Source organism: Hetaerina americana, unplaced genomic scaffold (assembly GCF_022747635.1).
Source record: "Hetaerina americana unplaced genomic scaffold, ioHetAmer1.1.p SCAF_20, whole genome shotgun sequence".
Taxonomy (NCBI): Eukaryota; Metazoa; Arthropoda; class Insecta; order Odonata; family Calopterygidae; genus Hetaerina; species Hetaerina americana.
This window is the reverse complement of record NW_027286764.1, coordinates 7,348,555-7,370,391: the sequence shown is the minus strand read 5'-3', so window position 1 is coordinate 7,370,391 and position 21,837 is coordinate 7,348,555. Positions and strand designations below refer to the sequence as shown.

The following is a 21,837-nucleotide window of genomic DNA, read 5'->3' as shown; positions in this document are numbered from 1 at the left end:
TAAATTACGAGGAAATAAATTAGAGTGGGTAGAACGGTGGGCGTACTTCTTCGGAGGAAAAGCAGCGGAGGTAAAGTATGGAACCTAGGAGACGAGTATGCATTTTTTTTAAAGGAGGCGACGAAAATCACGCTAGCACAGACGCAAAGATTGGATTATTAAAACTTAATTAAGAGGGTATAACTGCTACGGAAGAATTGAATGAGAGAAATTTGGGTAATCTCGAAAAAAATAAGGGTGATATTTGGTTAATTTAGTTAATTAGAAGGCAAGCTTTTAGCGTGAAGAGCTGTAGTAGAAGAACAAAATCGAGAAAGGAAGAGTTCAAGCTGGAAGGAAGGGATATTAGGTCCACGAAGACGAACAGTAATATAGGTTTAAGCGCCGACCAAAATATACCTGTAAATGGTGGGCTAACTCGGATGTTACTGTCGACACAAGAAATAGGCTTGTATATGCAGTATATCGCAGTATGTTGTGATTCAGACAGAGGGACAATCAGTAAACGAACAACGTAGAGGCGTTTGAAATTCTTTGCTGCATAAGATTAGAAAGGATATCTTGGATGGCTATAGAGAGCAATGAAGAGGCCCTTAATAGATTGAGAGAAAGTAGAAATCATTGAAATGCTTCAAAACGAAGGAGATTAAACCGAAGTAAACGTAATTTTAGAAGCGACGAGCTAATCGCCATTTTAGCGGAAGGAAGAAAAAGCTCAGGAAGACAGACTATGGTTAAAATAAATCAACCAGATTATGAGGGATACTAGAGGCAACAGTTTAAAAGGATAAGAATGGAAGTGCAAATGAAAGGATTCAATAGAAAAAATCATGGGTGCCGGCAAGCCATAAAATTTACGACACGAAGAAGATAAATGATGAATCAACGATATATTTTCCCTAACAGTCGGTCCAAATGTTATTTTTTGATAATCCCGCGTGGTGCCCAAGAGGCTTAAGGCAAGGAAGGGGCGGGGAGGGGGAAGAGGGCAGAGGGGCGGAAGAGGGACAGGCGCCCTCGTGCCCCAAGCAGATGCACGCACGCACGCACGCACACTCGAGGGATCGCTCTCGTTGCTCGGGCAACCAACCATCCCCCCTTTGCCCATTCCCCGTGCCCTCCCCTCCCTCCCCCCACACTAAGCCTCTCCCCGCCCCCTCCACCTTTTCTCGGGGGCCTCTCGGAGGCGGTCCGCACAGCTGTGCAGTCTTCCACCGGACTCTCGACAGGACGCGAGAGGCAGCCGCCGCACCCCCGACGCAGAGAGGAGCGGCACTGTGGCGGAACACGCGGAGGAAGGAGGAGACCGCGCAGCACACCACCCGCTCGCGTTGAATGAGAAGACACGGACGGGGTGGGCCCGCTAACCTCGAGAATACCAACAGGAGGAGGTCCATCGCTCGCGGGTCTGTCCGTCGAGAGAGAGAAGGGCAGGGGTTCGTCGTAGAAACGGACGCTGCGGAAGACGCAAACCGTGAGACGGTAGGGAGGGAGCGGAACGGATACATTTCTCTCCGAGTGCTTTCATTCATCTCCTTCGAGAAGTGAGCGGCGATCACTCCGGACGTCCGACTGCAGTAATTGATGGCTGCGAGTGTGGCCGGGCCCCCGAAGAAGGCGCGATCGACACAACAACGCCGGGGCACGAGGAGAGCGGAGGCGCCCCGGGAGAGCTCCTAGGAAAGGGCGGGAAACCCTCTCGGCGCCGCAACCCTCCACTGCGACCCAGTGCGACTGCACGGCGCGCATCCGACCGAGAGGAGGCCAGAAGAGAGGTACGCACCCCGTGCGGCCCGCCGGCGGTGGACGGAGCATCGGCGAAGGAGGAGTACGGCCCGCAACCGTAAGTCTCGTTCGCTCCTTACGAGAGGAGACACGCTTGGCCGGCCCATGGTATAGGTTCCGCCATTCCTGAGAGGAATTAACTGTGTCCCAAACCCATGGGGGGTTGCCCTGAATTGGGGCCATGTCCTGGGCGACCCTATCGTCCAGTTCGGTTATCAGGAAATGGCATGGAATCGGCACCGTCACTTTGGGAGGGGGGAGCGAACTCAAGAGCCGTCCAAAACTTCTGAATCGCCGGAAGCTTCCACATTGGAATGGTTTCCAATTGCTTTATTGTACATATATAATTTTATATACATTTGGCATAGGGCAAAGGAAAAATTTATAGGAAACATACTTCGTGGACGAACACGAAAAGTAAATTTCCGCGGGAAAAATATGCTCGTGTTTAATTTGGAATCTGACTTTTTACTGTAACCTCATTTTATTCAATAAACTGTAAATTTTTCGGGTTAAAGTAACTTAGAAAAACATGTTAAATTCAGTGTTGGCAATATTTTTCATTTATTTAGCGATATACTTTAGGTAAGGGCTATTAACGATTGCTTTCATCTCACAGTGCCAAATTTACACAAATAAATCCAATAGTCTAGCGTTTGCCTAGTGAGCGGAGGGTCCTGGGTTCACATCCGGGCGATGCTTCTGGACTTTCACGTGCCGTGTTGGGTACCTCAATATCCTGGGGAATCGAAGGCGGCACGGCGAAGGGGACTTACCCTCGCCTAACCTGAATATCTCAATTCCTTATACCTTGGGGCTTCGCCAGAGTTGAGCCAAGTCCACACCTCTCATTAGTCAACCTTCTGTCATTTTAATGGTTGGTTACAGCCTGTTTTTACGGCGCGTTGTAGGACTGTATTTTGGTTATAGGCGCCCATTAATATTTTTAGAAAATTAGGGAATTATATTACATAAATAAGATGCGATCACTAAAGTATATTTCTATTTCCCTCCTCTATAAACGCCTTTGTACGTAGCCCGAATTTCACCAGTCCCAAATTTTCATCCATTAGGGATAGCTTCGAGTTCTGACACTTCGTCCTTTCACCGGCAAATCTCCGCGACTAACTCCTCTCTCTTTGCGCTTTTCGGCCCCTGACCTCCCCCTTCTCCGTCTTCCGCTAAATGTTTCTGTACCCCTGAACTTAATGGATTATACCGTATTGACCCGTGTGAAACCGCCCTCTATCCAATGAAATGTTAGCTGACGCGTGCATATGTAAATCTATTAAACTAAAAATACATCCAAGAGTAATCGTTTTTTATTGTGAATCAATAATTATCTGATGTGTTCGTACACTGCATATATCTACAAGTTACTTGGCGCGGGCAGGACTGACATTCAAGATGGTTCCATAAGATCGGTTATAAACTTCTTAAGAATGCTGGAAATCGGTCCGGGGTGCCACTAGGTTTTGGTTTCCTTGTTGTGGCATGATGGAAAATATGTCAAAATTGATTGATGGAGTGCTGTAAAGGTTAACTGTAAATACTGCAGGTTTTATGGGTACTCCCATTGCCAGTAACTTCGCAGGTCCTACGATTTATTAGGTTAGATAAGAAATATCAAAATAGTCTAAGAATATTAGACTGTGTGTTCACTTTTTTCTCGCGACATAAATGCGCGCCATTTTCGCAATGCTTCAATTCATGTTACTGAAAAACATGAGCACATGCTGCGTTGAAGAAGGAAAAAAGTTATGCACTTTGTTACCTAAAACATGGTTGGGACGTTGTAGCACTGTATAAATGTCTCCAACGATAATTTATTTTGAAATTTAGAAAGCTTTCCCTTTGAAATTTAGAAAGCGGGGCCCTCTTTAATCCTGGCCTGGAGCGTTCAGAATCAGACCTCATTGAAACTGAGGGAATGTGTAGGGTCTTCATTTTCGTCCCCGTGAGCCACGTGCCATAACAACGGAGCCGCCATCCCTTGGATCCGCCTCTCCCCTTGCCGAATCGTGTGGCTCTGAGCTGAGCGATGCCGCGACTCCCTTCACTCACGAAGGAAGAGAAAAGATCAGTCGGGGCGTTTACTTCCCGAGCGAGGTTAGGGCGTGTGCTCTTGCCCTGCGTCGCTTCGTTTCCCCATCTTCGGCGCTCCTAATTTCATAACCCTGGGTTCGATGGCCGCGCTGCAACGGTGACATGGGAGGCTGATTTAAATTTCAGATTAGAAACAAAATAATTTGCATCTTATTATTCCTCCTCTCTACATTTTAAAAAATATTAAATATGCTGGCATCGGGATGTTCAATTCAACTGTCGCCCGTCACCTCATTTCCTCCCATCTGCACTGCAAATGTGTACCAGCAAGTCCAAACCAAATAAATGGAGTTTTAAATGGATGACAAAAATCTCCGAGAGGTTAGACAAAATGCGGACTATCAGCTCATGATTGTCTAGGACTGAGCGATGTGATGACCCTTCTGCATCACCTTCACTCCACTCTGAATAGGCTTGTCCGAAGCCAATGATAGGGTTTCGTTTACGCGTGCCAGTTCCCATGAATTGCACTATTCTTAATATAATCTTCTGCGATGACAGTGGCATTTTATATGAACAAATAACTTTTCAAATTAAAAATATCTGACAGAGAAACCCTAGCTGCAGAGTTATCTAGCAAATAATATTCCGTGAAACCATTTTTCGGCAAGGAACGTGTTTTAGGAAGCTAGGCATTGTCATGAAAAAGCTAACTTAGGGAAACTTTGGACGGTAATGGCCAAAATATGTTGTTTTCATGAGCAAAAACCAATTGAAAAGACGAAATGTACCTACCCCACGACTTCTGGGGAATTTTGAGGAACTGTTATCACGGCCACGCTTAGTGAATAACCGGTTTCGACGCAACAATGTCACAGTCAGTAAGTAATTGACCAAAATATTCTCTCTCCATCAGGCCAGGTGCTTACTGAGGAAAATTAGTCATCAATTATTCAATAAATGTATATGAAAACCTATTAGGGATCAAAATCGTCATCAGTATTCCTAACCTAAGATTGATATGTCGTAGGCCTCAATTTTTCTCTATTCAGGGTTAATTTGTTCACTCCCTGATAGCATCTGTTTTACTTCCTCCTTAATTTGTCCTGTGTACTTGTCTCCTGGTTTTCCTCGCGGGCTGTTACCTTCAATTTTTTCTTAATTTTAAGTTTCTAACCAAGCAATTCCTCAAGGTGGGTCCAATCTCTTAGGGATACATGGTTTGTATCAAGGAAAGTTTCGGAAAATAGAGTTATTTCATATTTTGATACAATGCCTTAAAATTCTTCAATGTACATCCCTTGAGAGTCGTCACACTTTTGCCCTTGTGGCTTTTCTGCGACTCGAAGGCTCCCTGGTAGGCGGATTCCGGAAGGTCCTTAAAGGTACGCGTGCAACCTTCTCTGACGGACTTCATAGCCCCATGGTGATGTCCTTTGAGCGAGGATTTCACTTTTGGGAATAGCAATTAGTCTGCTGGTGCCAAGTCGGGACTTGGCGGGAGGAGGTTGGGGAATCGTCGCGATGTCGTTGCATAAAGTCTTCACAAGCAGACACTCGACTCTGCTTTTCTTGGTCTTCCATCCGAAGACCTTCGGGACGAGGTTCGCGCAGATCTTTTTCATCGCCAAATTTTCAGTAATAATGCTGCACTCTTTCATCTTGTATCAATGCCAATATACGATCTGCGATCATGCGCACCCTTCACTGACCGTCTGAAGTCAACACTTTACGCACACGTCAGGAAAAATCATTACCCATACTTTTATACAAGCCTTGAATGTGCGGCATTATGTGGTATGTAGCGTGAGGAAACTTCGCGGTGTCAATGGTGTAGATTTTGATAGTTCGCTAGTCATTATGACCCCATGATGCCACCGCTACACTTTATCCGTGCGCCATGCTCTCTATCCTTCGACTAGGAGCACTTGGCTCCCGCGTCGACGGTATCCATGAGGACGGCCGTTGAGGGATTGAGGAGTTCGGGGGAGTGAGCGGATCGGTTACGAGGGGCCGGAGACGAAAGGCGGGGGTGGGGAACGAGAGGGAGGAGGAAGAAGGGGTGGGGAGAGTGAAATGAATGAGCGAATGCTTCGGAATGTTTTTATTTTCCTTTTTGTCTTCTCCCTCCTCCCAGATCGCTCGTTGGGGTTAACGCCCGACTCTCGGGTGTTTTGATGCGAGTGAGAGATTCTCTCGACGGAGAGAGATAGAGGGAAATGCAAGGGGTGGCGGATACGCGATACGAAGCGGGCATTTCGAAGGCGGGTGCTCTCTATCACGTAGAAAATTGGGTCTAAATTTCATCTTTTCCCGAAGAAATCTAATCGCTTTCCAAATTTGTTATGCAGTTTATTTGAATAATTAATTTTCTACCTGTCAAAAATATTTTGTCATCAGTACAGCCGTAATTCGTCATAAAAAAGGCCATCAGAATTGTATTTCATGCAAAAACTGAGCCTACCGATTTAATATTTCTGCGAGGCATTAGAAGACCAGAGGTTTACCCGACCACGGGAGGCTTTCGTGTCATTTCTCTCGAGTGCAAATCGTGAAAAATCATTCGGGTAGGGTCGAGAGCGGAGAAGGGAACGTCGCATGCGAATGAAGGAAGCAGCAAGAAGTGCTATCCACTGATCGGCGACAGCGCACGAGCTGATGACCTCGAATGGAACGGGAGGATTCATTTGCCTAACTGACCTCCCTCAATTTAACATTAGCACTGACACAATACGTGCTCGATAACACTCGAGGAGCTTATTAAATCTCAAGTTTGTTTTATACACTTCAAGTACCCCCATTTGAAAGAGGCCTTAGAGAGACTGGTACTTAAACCAGGCATACCAAAGCCCTGGCGTTCGGTTTGGACCGCCCCCTTCCCCGATCGGCGGCACTTCCGCCAGGCTTTCTTAGCAACCGAGTGGAAACCCAGTGTTTCCAAATGTCTTAAGTTTAACGGCAGTCCATTTTCATTGTAATAATACTGGGTTATAAGTATGTTTGGTTTCGGCACTACATTCGTACGATTGGCTTCTTTCACAGTAATTGAAGTCGTACAAGTAATCTTCGTGTATCCGGAGAATTCCACTCCACTCCAATAGCCATTAGTCGCCTTCTGTTCGTTTGCAGCAGCATTAATATACAGGATGGCACTCTTGGTGCTTTGGTTCTAAAAATAAACTATGCATGATCTATCAATGCTCAAGGCGTATTCAATATTACACGAGGGCAACGAATGTGGATAATAATAAATAATAATGGGAGATGAGCGGTCCCTCACCGTATTTTTTTTAGATATTTTAATACCCTGCAAGCCACCGCTAGGGTGTGTGGCAGTGGGTGAATACATACCAGATATTTTGACCAGAATATGACCCTGCATGACAACGTTTCTGACGTTTCAACGGCGTGCGTACGTTCATTTAATGGCAATGCATACTATCGCGCTTTGAACTTTGCGTTAATCAAAGGTTCATGAACGTTTCACTCTTCTTCCGAAAGCGTAAGTTGCTTGGGCGACGCCTCCCTCCTCTTTCCCGGAGGCGTCTTCAAGTCGAGGTGAACCTCCAGGACTGAAAGGAACCACCCAAACAACTTGCGCGACTTAGACTCCCGGAAGAAGAGTGAAACATTCATTGAATTCCCTTGGCGGAAGCCTTCAGAATAATTTCATCGCGCAAACGTCGTTTAAAATACGCCGAATTCGCGCGCGCGCGAGCTTTGCGTTTCAAGGTCCTCCATAGTCAATAGCCAAGAGTGGGGAACCGACTTGTTCGGGTTCGACTAACATCAATGGCGAGCGGCTATGGCCCATTGGATGGATTCTCTCCCGGGTGAGAGCGAGAGGAAGGCCGTTGAGGGAGACGAGAATCTCCTTCCACGACTCCTCCACGCTATACCGCCGCGACCCTCGGGTGCAACGGATAATATGACGCAAGGGCCCCTGAAAAAAGGCCCTCCCCCCCCCTCTCGATCGATTGAGCAACACTCTCTCCACGGCATATCGCGTTGCTCCCATGCCCGTCATCATATCCTCACGTCGCCGCGGAATTCCTTCCATTGTCACCTCCGAATCCTCTCATTGGCCGTCGGGTTAAAAGTGCAGCATTTCATTCCGGTAAATCAGTGATTGAAGTAATTTCTTATCAAATGTTATCTTCCCATCCAGGGTAGGTTTTTGATGGTTGCAAAAAAACGATCACGCTGCGTAGTGTTGTATAAAGACTCCTATCTTTAACATGGCATCTTCAGAAATGAGATAGTTCATTAAAAAATCAATACAAACTTCTCCGTGAGCTCCATTCCCATCCGCTCCTAGAGCACGAGTACAATCGAACTCTACACGAAGCATAATTGTAATGATATCTTGGCTACTGCGAGCACACAGTGAAGAGTTGGTTAGATATCATCCATTTCGTGAGCAACATGTCACGGTTAAAACTATCTTTGAAATAGTTTTACGAAAAAAACGAGCAAATATTATGGCAGACGAACTTACAAAGAATGAACTACCGTTACCCAGAGGCTATGATAAATTATTGAACAATCCCTGATTGAAGTTTCCCTTCCCTGTCTCCTTTCAATTTCTCCTTAAAACAGAAATTACCAAACATTTCGAAGATACTATCAGTCGAAATCCTCAGTGAATTAAGAACGAAGTTCATAATTTAGCTAGTTGTTTTATAAATATTTTTCGTGAGCTGTATGTCTGTGTGTGTGAAAGAGAGAGAGAGAGAGAGAGAGAGAGAGAGAGAGAGAGAGAGAGAGAGAGAGAGAGAGAGAGAAGTGAGAGACAGTTCATGGAACATATTGCCATATGTTACGTTTTTTGCAAGCAATGTTATTCGGACCCTTTCACCTCGTTACAACCGAGTTTGACCTCGGCTGTGAATTTGCTGACTCACAGATAGCCGAGCGCCCTCACAGGTGGACAATGGAGACTCCTTTCGAGCCGCCTGGCAGTATAAATTGCCATGAGAGAGGAATAAATATGTAGACGAAATGCCATTCAAGGGTAAGCCCATCAGAGTGGAGGACTGGCTCTCCGGTCAAAGGGAGGCGCCACTGGCAATTAGCATCTCTCGGCTGACCCCGCCCCCCGGGGGATGGCGCCCTTCCTAGATTTCGCATCGGGGGTTGGGAGGGCCCTCACGCCGGCGGTTCAACAAAGCGCCGACCGCTCAAGTGAGCCTCCCTAACTGCCCCCCTCCCTCTCCCACCCTCTCTCTCACCCCTCCTCCTTTTGCAGCTCTCTTACGGACGGAAGCCTTTGCGGATCGATGACTGTGGCGCGGACAGTGATTTCACTGACAGCGCAAATGAGAAGATTATAGAATGATGGGCTCTTGATTCGCATGCCGAGATTTTAGGAAGAGGGCTTGATGCGAGCAATTCGGCAATTTATTTAGATTGTTCAAATAAAAGTTGAAAACATTTAGCACGTATTCGTCATGAGACGGAATCTGATCATTGATTATGCTTGACTTCATATATTTTAACAGTTCTTCAGAAACCATAAACCAAAGGTCTAAGGTGGTAAACACCATTGTTCAAATCGACGAACATCACTGTGATACGCATAATCCCTTCGTTAAAAACGTTACAATCGTCGCTTCAGATTTCAGTTTTATTTTGAAAATGTTCGTTTGGAATTAAGCCTGATCGCATTTTCATATCTACGTATATGCATGCCGGATTGGATGCAGTAATTAAAATCCAAGGAAGTGGAAATTTTCCACTCTCCCATTTTGAAGCCGCATCCTAAAAATTTCAAATTCGCATTTACGTAGCAAGCAAAAAAAAACCTTCCCCATACCAATTGTCAGGGAAGTGAAATAAATTTTAAGTTTGCCAAAAATGTCCGATGCTTAATCCGGAAAGTCCCGATTTTCGGAAGCTTTCTCATGGTCGAACCGAAGTCGCTCTGTTCATTACGACATCAGAATAATTACACACATATCTGAAGTGGGTGCTCCGTCGGTTTCGTCACTTCTTCCTGCGAATCGATCGAGATACACCCAAGTTTCTGCAAAGCAACCCCGAAACAGGCGTTGTGCTTCTTTACAACAAATTTCACAAAGAATTTGCTAACATAAGAGACTAATATTTTCTTGTATCCAAGAAAACTAGGAATGAACATTCATGGCGTCAATGTGGAAGATTGTTAAAGTAAAAAAATACTTGTGTAGTGTCGAGACGAGGTGAAAACTAACATTTTTTCATTACAGGCTTGTCCTAGATTGCCCGCTTATCCTTCACGAGTTTTTACCCTCGACGATGGGTGGCATGAAAATGGATGATGACTTAATTTCGGGACGCTTAATTTCGTCTCGCAGTTAATATGTGAAATTTATCCTGAGCGATCTCTTCCTGAATACATGCATATCATCGATCAACGTGCTTTTGACTTATTCATACATTTTTAATCTATTTCGCATTTGAAAAGAATAGGCATTTCGGATAGCGCGAAGGAATTGGAGATGAAGCAATGATTTACCGCAGGGTAAGTTCCAAGGGTGGTTAACTTGCGGACTTCGGAACATAACAGAGTCTAACCCTTGGGAGACCAGAACATATTGTAGTGGTCCTGCTGTGTTCATTAGAAAATTATACTCGATCGGGAGACCACACGCACTTAAAAAAAGGATCCTGATTGAACCTGAAATGCAAGGGATAACATTTCAACTGAAGCTTTACACCCCTATTATTTAAGCCTAGTTGCATAGTATTATATTATTATTATTATTATGCATTTTAAATAAGTTTCATACTTAATAAAATTATGTTCGCGAATTTCGCTGCGGAGAAAGATAATCCGAAGAATTAACTATTACGTCAGTTAACCCTAAATTAGCAATTTTAATATCACCTCTGACTCGAAGCCTCAGTTGCAGCATGTCATCGAGACAATGCACTCCACATCCTTCGAATTCGTCTCGGTGAGTTGAAAATACGGCATTTATCACCATACCTACGCAAAACATATCATAAACGGTGGGTTTATTTTAATTGGGACTGATGGTCGTCTTAGGCACTCCTGGTGGCATTTTGATTCTTCATCTCAGAATTTCGATTGTATTTTACTACTAGTTAGTTTGTCATCGATCGCAGTTTCCTCCAATTCCCGGAACGAGGATGGATGGAATTGGGTTAGTGCTTTGAAATTATTCCCCAGGAATAACAAAGAAATCCCAAGGAATGGACAATACTGAGCGATTAAAAATTTTATCCTTCGGAAACGGAGCTCAATGCCAAGAAATATAGTATATCTCAGCATTCACTGCTTCCCCGTTACTAACATATCGTTCAACCTTAATGCCACTTTCCCCTTCTAGTTCCAATGGCGTGCTTTTGGTAGCATCCATAGTGTAATAAGAAAAACAATAATGTTAAATGGTAAAAACTTATAATTTGAAGTTATTCTTAGGGATGGGGATATTCATTTTCTAATAAACCAGCGATGCACAAAAAGTATCGAGGTAGCAACATTATATCGAATGGAAGACAATTATCGCAACTATGGCTACATTATAAACAATGTTGAGTAAATGGAGTAATCCGACCAATATCGTTCATCGACATCGCCGAACAGTATACGGACATCGTCTACCTGTGGGCACTTGGAATGTTGCCTTATCACTTTCTCTTCTCTAAGTGTATCCACCGTAACTGCAAAATTATTATTGTATCGGCTATATCGCCCACGACGTCGTGCCAACTGTCAACTTGAGATTTTTCATCCAATACCATTGGCTTCTTAAATGTCTAGTCGATTAGAAAAAGTATGTTAATGACATAAATATTGAAATCTCTCTCAGCTCTAGCTTATCGGAGCGGTTTCTGAACTGGGGAAGCGAGAGAGGAGTTTGAACTACTCGAAGTATGTATGTATGTAATGCGATGACCCACCAGTCTGGCGTTAATCTACGGTTACCGAACGGGAATAATTTCGATCGATTCGGAAGAAGCCTAACGAAGAACTCTTAGATATGGGAGGAGAGAGAAGGTTTGGGGAAATGAAGAGGGAGAAAGGAGTGAATAGAAGGAATATCGAGAGGCAACGAAGAGCTGTTGAAGAGGCAATGAAGATACAGTTGAAGGCACATATGTCACACGAGCGAGGTAGAGGAAGAAAAAAATAATAATAGGAAGCAAGCGGTGAGATTTTAAGGAACGCGAAGAATGATTCAAGAGTAATTAAAAAGATCTTTACAAGACGCTACTAATGAGTCCAGCCGAGTTAAGTTGGATGAACCATTGCGTTAGCTACTGAGACCAATCTAATACCTACCTTTGATCTTTGTATGACGCAAAAATAAATTAAATTGCGTAGTGAACATGATTGAGCAACCCTTGAAAATGAAACTCATCCGAAGGCGAGGTTCCCAACGCTGGGGTGAAAGTATCGACTGGGATGATCGTACCACGGGGCCATAGGGGTCGAAAGAGGCCCGAGAATTCCCAAACGCGCGCTTTGATGAAACCTCCTCTCGTCGGGTTCGCAGTGCCCACCTTCTCTTCTTCCCTCTCCGACGAGGAGGATGTATGGCGAGGGGGCGAGGTTGACACGGGCGTCGCCGCCGAGGGGGGATGAGTCCGCTGGAGGAGGACTACCTCCCCCATTCTAGATCCCAGACGCAATCAATATGTTACATTCTTTTCCCTTCTCTTGAGTTAGTCTTCCGCCGGTCGCGCCCTTCTAATACAACCCCAATCACTCGACCCCCCACCCCATCTATTTCCACCACGTATGGGGGGAGAGGATGGGTCCAGCGCGTGTCCGCCCCCGCCGGCGTCTCCATAGACGTTCGTCTTGACCCTCAATCTTCCATCAATTCGTTGAAGGAGAAGGAAGGAGGCGGGCGCTCTGCGAATGATTCTCAATCCCACACAAAGAACCGAGATTCACTGAATACGGCCAACCGGCTCCAGAACTTGGGAGAGGAAGGTCGAGTGCTCGCTTCCGGGGAAGAAAAAACTATAGTCGTAGGGAAGAAATCAACTAAAAGTGTAGCGATGGATTGAAACCCAGTGTGGCAGATAATGGGCAATGGACGAGAAGTACTTCCTCACTGAAATCATAACGTTCCCTTTCCTGCCAATTCTTCATGTATTTTCTTCTTGCAACTTTTCCTGGACGAACTTGGTTAGAAAATTAACAATTATGAATCTGATACGGCATCTAAATTATCCCGATTAGACATATGGGTAGAAGTGGGAGCAGGTCACGACCTTTGCTCCCCACTTATGGTATCCATGAACCACCCTTGGGCCACAATACACTCGCATCTCACAAATATTACTTATCCCCTGTGGAACATACTCTTTCAGAACCTATCGAATTTTCATTATTACCTGCCTGAAGTTACCACTCTCACAGGAAGAAAAAACCGGTCAATGCACCTTACGGAACAGGGGAAGCCACCAGGGACCTCTATCCTATTTCCCAATTATACCTAAAAAATCTGTTTCAAAGTACGGAAGAGCAGATTAATTCATCAATACTCTTGCAATTTTCACCTGACAAGAGATTATCTAAACATAATCTTGCCAGCAACCACAACAGCACGCCTTGGAATATTGCTTTTTCACATGATCAATTTTTATGTGGATATTTTCAATCGTACAATCTTCTATCTCCTTGTATTCCTTAATATTTTCATGTGATTTGTTTAATCATTTTGAGGCTTGTAATTATTTTACAAACAACAAATATACTTTGACAAGTCTATGTACACCTATCTAATAATGCTCTATTCACCTGATGTGTTTTCCCTTATTTCTAAACAGAGTCTTATCTTCACCTAAGTAGCTGCTTCCGCTAAACTACCTTCTTCTGTTTGTATCATGAAATGGAATTCCAAGGACTTGGAACAGTTACCATTTTCACTTTTTACATATGAAAACATACTTAATCAGTCATCTTAATCTAATATCCTCCTCTCAATTTTACTTGCATTTTTTTCCAGAATTTACCGTGGTCAATCAGACCCAGGAAATCATCTGCAGTTACTTCACATTCATAATATTATCCATTAAACCATCATTAATTTCACTGCTTAAGGAGTTCTTTGATGTTGTGGTAATAAAGAGTTGTTCTATTTCATAGTCTGAATATCTTCCATGCCCAGCACTTCAGGAGTGTTCATACCATTCAGTGGTGCAACTATGGAGAAACAAGACCCCACATTTTGTGAGACTAGAAAATGCATCTGTTGCTTGCACATTTAATAAATAGGCATGTCTATTAAATAATTTATTTTTTATTGTACATTAGAATTACTAATAAACTCATTTTCAAACTCCTGATAAATTTGATGTAGTTAAATTTTTAGGGAGCCTCTTAATTTATGCAGAAACCACAATTACTTTTGTTGGAAGATAAGGTAACTATGCCGTCTACTTGAGTACTATGTATTAATCAACAGTTTTATTGATAGTACGTCAAAATTAAGTTGCTTGGAATTTTTACTGTTTTCATCTGTCAATTCAGTCAATCTTATAATTCAAAATTTTTTGATTCTTGATCAAATTGAAAGTGTTCATTTTATTTATTTGATGGCACCTGAAGGGTTTACTTTAGTAGTTTTAAAAATTTATCATCAATGTAATGTGATTTGGTGAGCTATTAAGCTACTGGAAACTATTTTGTATAACAAGAAATTAAGAGATTTCAAGAAGCAAAAACTAAATATAAGAAGATAGGAATACATAAAATATAAACTACGAAACTGCAATCAATTATATGAATAGTAAAATAATTATAAGAAAAATTATTCATAAGTAACCAGCAAAAATGCCATTTAGAATTAAAGCAACTAGGATTAAGGCAATCTTGCATCAGCATTTGTGTGGGTAAAGTTAATAAGGAAGTCTAGACCAAAAAAAAACAATGTCTATCTATGTTACATGCTCCAATTACAATTACTCCCATTTTGCAATATGTTATGCTAAGGCATTCCGTTAGTTTACAGTGCATAGAATTCTAAAGAGAGATTAATTTCTTCTTTGTTTTCCTTCTCATAAACATCTTTAATGAGTTGTAAAAAGTAATTCCTTTTCTTTTCTCAGATGTGTTCCGTGGTTCCGCGTGTAGCCATAATGACGGTATTATGTTTACACCTGCTACACATTTGCAGTGGCCAGTTGGAGTCGATGGGGGAAAAGAGAAGCAGTTCTAAATACTGCGGGCGATATCTGTCAAACGCACTTCAGGTTGTGTGTAATGGAGTTTACAACAACCCAATACACAAGAAGTCAAGTGGAGACTTGATCCCAGCGGGTATGTTTCAACCCATTGGCCCCAATTTACCCTTCCAACAAAAACAAGGATTAGCCATTCAAATAATGACGAGGAATGGGCATTAAATATTTTGCTAAATGGGGTAGAAATTAACTTCCTCTGCTTGGGAGGGCATTAACTTTATCCCAAAAATAAGGTTTCTCCTTTTCTTAGAAATAAAGAGAAAGGTTATTTTCTAAAAAATATACACATTTAAAATCCCCAATTTTCTCCATTTTTTTTTAATTTTTATTTCAATTGATGAATTTTCGTAGGCACCGGGGTAGATTTCGTAAGTTCACATGCCATACCAGTTGACCAGGATGTCATTGAGGAAAAGTTGCATCCAAGCAATCACATCTCTTCATTGTTGCTGAAGCGCCATCCGGCTGAATTTTCTTTCAGTACGGAATACACGCCGACAGGTATTGGGAGGCACTTAATCATGTCAGATGGGCAACTCAGAACTGGAGAAGAGGATTATGAGCAGGGGGCACAAGCCTTCTTCAAGACAGCGATCGCCCCCATGTCACGCATCAAACCATCACTCTCCTCTTGATACAGTTTCGAGGAGACTTCATCATCCGCCCACCCACCATACAGCCCCAAATTGACACTTTCCTCTTTATTTCTAAAAATTGGAAAACCTTACTTTTGGGAAGACCCTCGCAGTCAATGTGCAGGGTGTCTGGAATGATAGCTCGGCCAAATTCCTGTCTTTTTTCCATGGCACACGAGCTAATTACCATATTTTAAGGTAGAGTCATTTCCCACTGGGTCTATTTAATTGTGCACCACACTATTATATCCCCAAACGCTCGCGGTTTCTCATCCGGCCTGGTGAGAGGGCACACTTTGAATTCAATGCAATCGGGGCATAACAAGACATAAATTACAACGTTGGCACTTTTGGGATACGTTTAGTCTCAGTTCTCGACTGGTTAAGGTATGTTTTCAATGGGTGCCAGCCACCAAGCAGCACAGCAACAATTCTCTCGTATCTCTTTAAAAAACAACGCAAAATCCAACCTCAAAATAATCCCCACCTCAATTCCGTATATTTCCTTCTTCCCTTCATCCCATACAGCATTCCTATTCCATTCCTGCCGCTTCTTTATTTGCCCCCCTATCACTCTTCAACATCTCATTACCAATCAATACACTCTGCATCCATTGCTCCCGTTTCCTCAAGATTTCTCCCAACAATCCCATCTCCTCCCCCACCATACCAAGCACCACCTACCTCATTTATGTTCCTCTCTGTCCACTTCACCTGCTCCACATTTCAAAAGCCCACAATCTACGCCTATCATCCTGCATCAGTGACCATTTTTCTGTGCCATACAAAACTATGCTCCTTATCAAGGTTTCTTAAGTTTGTTTTCTTAATATCCTTACTTAACGTCCCAGTCATTAATTCCCAGCTACTCATGAGAGCTTCTGTATCTTACGCAATGCTTCTTATTTCTTTACTGTTTAAAACAATTTGGCCAAAAACACTTCAGGGATAGGAACTTAAAAATCAACTGGGAAAAAACAATAACCTAAACATAGTAGGGGAGGAAGGAATGACAAATTCTAAAATAACCATCAATTTAAGATTTCCAATGAAAAAGCTATCTTCTATGATGAAAGAAATAGAGCAGGTGGTGAGGCTCTTCCCAGAGACCTCGATAATCTTAGTGCTAAATGTCAAGGGTGGATTCTCTGACTGAAAAAAAGGACTCCAGTGCAATGACACATTAATGAGAAAATAAAACCATTCTCCTTCACACTATATACTCTGAAGGGAAGGTAAAAGTGCAACAGACCAAGTGAAATACTTGAAGCTTACACCAATTTTGGACCAAAATGGGAAGAACACATTCAAAATATATCCTCAGCTACAAGGACGAACAGTGGCTTTTTTAAATGCCAACTGGGGAAAAACTTAAATGACGAATTTCGGGACATATGTTATGCTACATTCGTTGAGCATTGCCTTGAAACCCAGAGAGCACTTGGCAAGAGTCTAATTCCCGAACAAAATAATGAGCGGAGAAAAGCTCTCACTTTCATTCAAAATCATTACGAAATCATCATATTAATATGTTTTTAGAAAAAAACTGCATACATTTACATTTTGACACCCTCTTTATAACTTAAGTCTTCGTGCATAATCTGCTAGATAAATATGAATTGTATGAGATGAATACCACCATTTCGGATACAGCTTTTGCCTTGTATTACCATGGTAGGCAACACAACAATAAAAAGCTGGGGAAACAGACTGCCAGATGACGTCAAAGAAGGAGTGCATTACTCACCAAACAATTGATAATCACAACCGTAAGAAACGACGTGCTGATTCACTTCATTATAAAATGCCACCAAGTAATGCTTTTAGATAAAATTACCCTCATCGCTGATGTCACTTAAAATTCCCTCTCCTAATTCCCATGTGGTGGCTTACAGGATTTAAATGCGAAATCCCTCAAGTTTGCACTGCCACATATGCATACCATGGAATCTGAGATTTATTTTTTCTTGTGGTCATGAGTGGCAGTGGAAGGCCCTTCGGTTCACTCCGGGCATCCCTGCCTCCCCCTATAACCTCTCCCATCCCACTGATCACATTGATACCCGTTTTGAAATAGAACTTTCACAATTTTGACATCTCCTGCATAGGAACTAGTCGTAATTAAGGATAATTTAGACAGGTGGAATGTGTTTTTCAATTTTGGAGGCATATGCAATTTTCAGGGGCATTACCAGGTGTTTCAGAATAGTTTGTACATGCTAATATTACATATTAGAGCATTTCACAAACTCTGCTTAAATGCCTTTTTATGGAATCGCTACCCTTCTTTCTAAAAGGTGACTCTGACAAAAGCTCTCAGCAATGAGCATTATCCAATGGTGAGGAACAAAAGAGAAAATAAGAATAACCTCAGCGGAGTCCCCTCCATCCAGCTTGTAATATTTAAAATTTACATCGACACACCGACATTACATTGCCAGGGAAATATTTCCAAATTTTCCTGCCAATTCCCCTCACTGACTTTCACTTTCCAGAAAACCAAACACTGGGCATTTTTACCATCACCCGTTTCAACTCCCTGCAAAGTTTTACACGGATGTGCCCATCGCTTAATGCTCAGGATCTGGGATGTCACTCTAAGAACAAAAAGGCTCGTGGAAATCACTGATAAGATTTCTGTTCCTTCGAGTCGAGGCTTTCCCTGACAACCTCCTCCCCCTTCTTGACCAGTGTGCCCATTTCGCAGCTTTGATTGAAAGGTGAAGTGACGCACTGACTGCAGATGTTGGGAAACTCAAATAAATATTGCAGAGGGTTATAGGAAATGAAGGAGCCATGCAAAGGTGAGCTAACACCTACAGAAGCCTCTGAAAATGGTCGTGGCAGGTAATTTGAGGAAGATAATCCTCAGTCACTCCTCCTACCCATGGTTTTCAAATAGAGATCATGAAACAAGAATTCATTAAAGGACACTTCATTAAATGAAGAACACTACGTATTTTTATACTGTTCTCAGTGGAAAAATAGATTGTGTTCTTCATTTAATGAACATGAACTTCCACAAAGTTGAGCCTGGAAGACAGTTAATAACCGAAAATCTACTTTAATAATAATCTTGTATTCCCTCAAGACATGTAAAGTTACAGTAAACATAGGACTCAAGTTCCTTGCAATTTTGATTATTTCATACCAAATCTGATAGATTAATTAAAAATAGCAATTTTCCACAAAAATAAAGTTTAATGCGACCGGTTTCAATGTTACAACATCATCATCAGGTTTCCGATGATGATGATATAGTAACATTGAAACCGGTCGCATTAAACTTTATTTTTGTGGAAAATTGCTATTTTTAATTAATCATGATATTCTGCCATATCACGCCTGAAATGTCTCTTTTCAAATCTGATAGGTTTCAATATTAATTTTCTGTCACACATTCTTTATATAAAATTTATAATACATTAATGTTCATCCTACCAGCCTCACAACTGCCGCAATGTTCTCCATTCAATGTGGTGAGTCTCCTTTTGAAGCAAACCAAATAAGACGAGAATGAAATACTTCGCCACATAAGGCATATTCTTTTGTATACATGTTCGGGTATCATTTTTAAGTAATTATTACTAAGAAATAACTGAGATACCTGGAAAAAATTACTATGCACATTAATTGATCCTCACGAACAGAATGTTGTTAATTACATCTATAAATCTTGATTAAATTTGTTCCAAGAGCCCATAGAGTAAAATATCTCTCAGTATGGAGAGGATTTTTGTAATGACTAAGTTCCTTCATTTAAAAGGTGACAGTGCCCAGCAAATTAGCAATGAAACAGAGGCTGTTGGATGGAAATGATAGCCTGGCATATGACTCGGTTATGAAATGGAAAAGGAATAGACTACAATCCAAGAAGTGAAAGAACCATCACTCAAGGGTGATGTTGCCACAGTGAAGAAAGTGAAGGACTTGATTCGAATAGACCAAGGAGCAACCATTCAAATGATCATGAATGAGACTGATTTTAGTTACAGGGATAAGGGTAAGATTATTCACGAAGAACTGCAGCCGTCAAAGGTGCCAGCATGATGGGTTCCATGACTACCGACTCCTTTTCAGAAGCATGCACCTCTCAAGGGAGATGTTGAATCTCATGGAAAAAGACGAGGAGGATTTTTTTGGTCGCTTGGTGGATCTTGGATTCTTTAGGTCCAGAGACCAAAGAGATGAGCAAGGAGTGGAAGCAGAGCGACCCATCTCCCCCCCAAGAAGGCTAAGGTGCTATAGAAGTGTGCCGGGAAGGTCATTCTGTCTGTTCTTGGGACAGCCGTGGATTTTTCCAAACCGACTACCTGAAGAAGGGCCAGAGCATCATTTGCACCTATTACTGAACACATTGCATGATGCTGTGAAAAATAAACAGCGCCGTATGATCACCAAAGGCATCCGTCTATTTACGACGATGCACCCGCTCACTCATCTCTAAGTGCAGTTGAGTAATCAAAGTGAAGTGGCTTTGAAATTTCGCCACATCCACCCTATCCTCCCAAGGTCGCACCGAAGGACTTTTGCTTCATCTCATAACTCAAAAAACCATTGCAACGTCAGAGATTTGACAACACAAATTATGTCATTCAAAAGATGGAACAATGGTTTTCGACTCAATCTGCTGCGGTCTGCAACGACGCCCTTTGAAAGGCCAAGAAACAGTGGGAGCAATGTGTTACCCCAGATGGTGGATACTCAGACATGTCTTAAGAATAGCGAATAAAAATTAAGTTTCCATCTCCTTTATTTTCAAGTAATAATTGAAGGTTTATGATACCCTCGTGTTGATATGTCTCTCTGGGTAATAGTTAAAAATGTGTAAAACTCAGTTTTTACCTAGTTTGAATGAAATCAGTCAAAACTTTAAAAAGTGGAGGAGGGTGAACACTGTATTTGAATATTCAAAGAATATTAGCGAGTGTACTTGGGTGGGTACCAGGGGTGATAGCTTCACCAACGATTGATTTTAACTTTTCCATTAGTAGACATTTAATAAAAATTATAAGTCTTAAAATGAATAAATTCTTTCCTTGATTACTGGTGGATTCTGAATGTATGAAACTCGGGTAGGTTAAGGCACTAGAGGCTTTGGTGTGCTCCCGGGAAGGGTCACTTGTGAACGGCCATCATTGCCCATGTAAAGACCGTATACAACCAGTAATTATAGTGTTTCCAACATGTTAGGTAATTTAATTGAATTAACACATTAAACCATTGTGAAATGCAAAGTTTTTCTCATGGACATTATTTAATAAACCTTGCTAAAACACCTACATTCCTAGACTTGAATGACTAAGTGATATCAGCATCAATAATTTTGGCTGTTTCTCCTATTTTTAACCTGGAGCAGTCTCCAAAATGTTTCCCTCGTGTGCGAATAACACTAGGTGTTAAGGAACGAGGGATGATCACTATTTCAGGTTGCTTTTATCCATGATGTCACCTTTTAATGCGATGTAATCAATGTTTCAGAGTTCATGCATGCAGACCCTGACAGTGACAGTGGGTTCTGGCTGCAGAATTCTGACTTGGAGGCCTTGACGTTTCCCTTCCGGCCAAAAGCCAGCGCAACACCCCTTGCGCCAGGCTCCTTTCGCAGAGTGACACGTGGAGTCTATGATGAGTGCTGTCGCAAGAGCTGCACCTTCCACGAGATGGCTACATACTGTGGTCGAAGATAAATAATTTTTATTGCTGCCAATTCTTCCACCCCGTCCTTAGGAAATGCAAGCACTGGAAACAAGGGAATGGTGATTTTGAGTGGCACGCTTAATGTGTTAATGGGAAGGCAACATGCTGCTCAAGACCCTAATTTGCGAAACATCGAAGAAGAATAAACATGCAAATGAAGAAGAAAATAGATGATTACTCAGCCAATGTATTGGCCTTGTAAAGTGGAAGTACTAGAAAATTAATTTATGCTGTACTTGTCATGAGTGATTAAGATGTTGTGAATGAGTTGTATAGGATATAATTTTGCAAGAATTATGGAATATCCCATCATTATATTTAGCCATTTACATTGTTATCTTGATTTTAATTATTAGTAATGGGGCAATGTTCGTAAAGTCTTGATGTGAAATTAATGTCATAAACACAGACTTTTTTTGTTACCAAAGGGTGTAATTTATTTCTAAATGCAAGCCAATCTATTTAA

The 21,837-nt window shown here is 42.2% G+C and overlaps 1 protein-coding gene across 1 annotated transcript; it reads left to right on the top strand.

The window, feature by feature from the left end:
• Positions 1 to 1,219: 1,219 nt before the first annotated feature.
• Positions 1,220 to 21,813, top strand: LOC139688536 (LIRP-like). Its single transcript, XM_071586068.1, has 3 exons — positions 1,220 to 1,843; positions 14,902 to 15,112; positions 21,153 to 21,813. Exons 2-3 carry the CDS (start codon positions 14,902 to 14,904, stop codon positions 21,359 to 21,361), a joined length of 420 nt encoding a protein of 139 aa, XP_071442169.1. The 5' UTR covers positions 1,220 to 1,843; the 3' UTR covers positions 21,362 to 21,813.
• The last annotated feature ends 24 nt before the right edge of the window (positions 21,814 to 21,837 follow it).

Excerpts from the sequence above, each read along its gene's own strand:
- LOC139688536 (XM_071586068.1), top strand. The coding sequence starts at position 14,902 with ATGTGTTCCGTGGTTCCGCGTGTAGCCATAATGACGGTATTATGTTTA. Across the intron at positions 15,113-21,152 it reads TGGAGACTTGATCCCAGCGG|AGTTCATGCATGCAGACCCT; the intron begins GTATGTTTCAAC and ends TCAATGTTTCAG.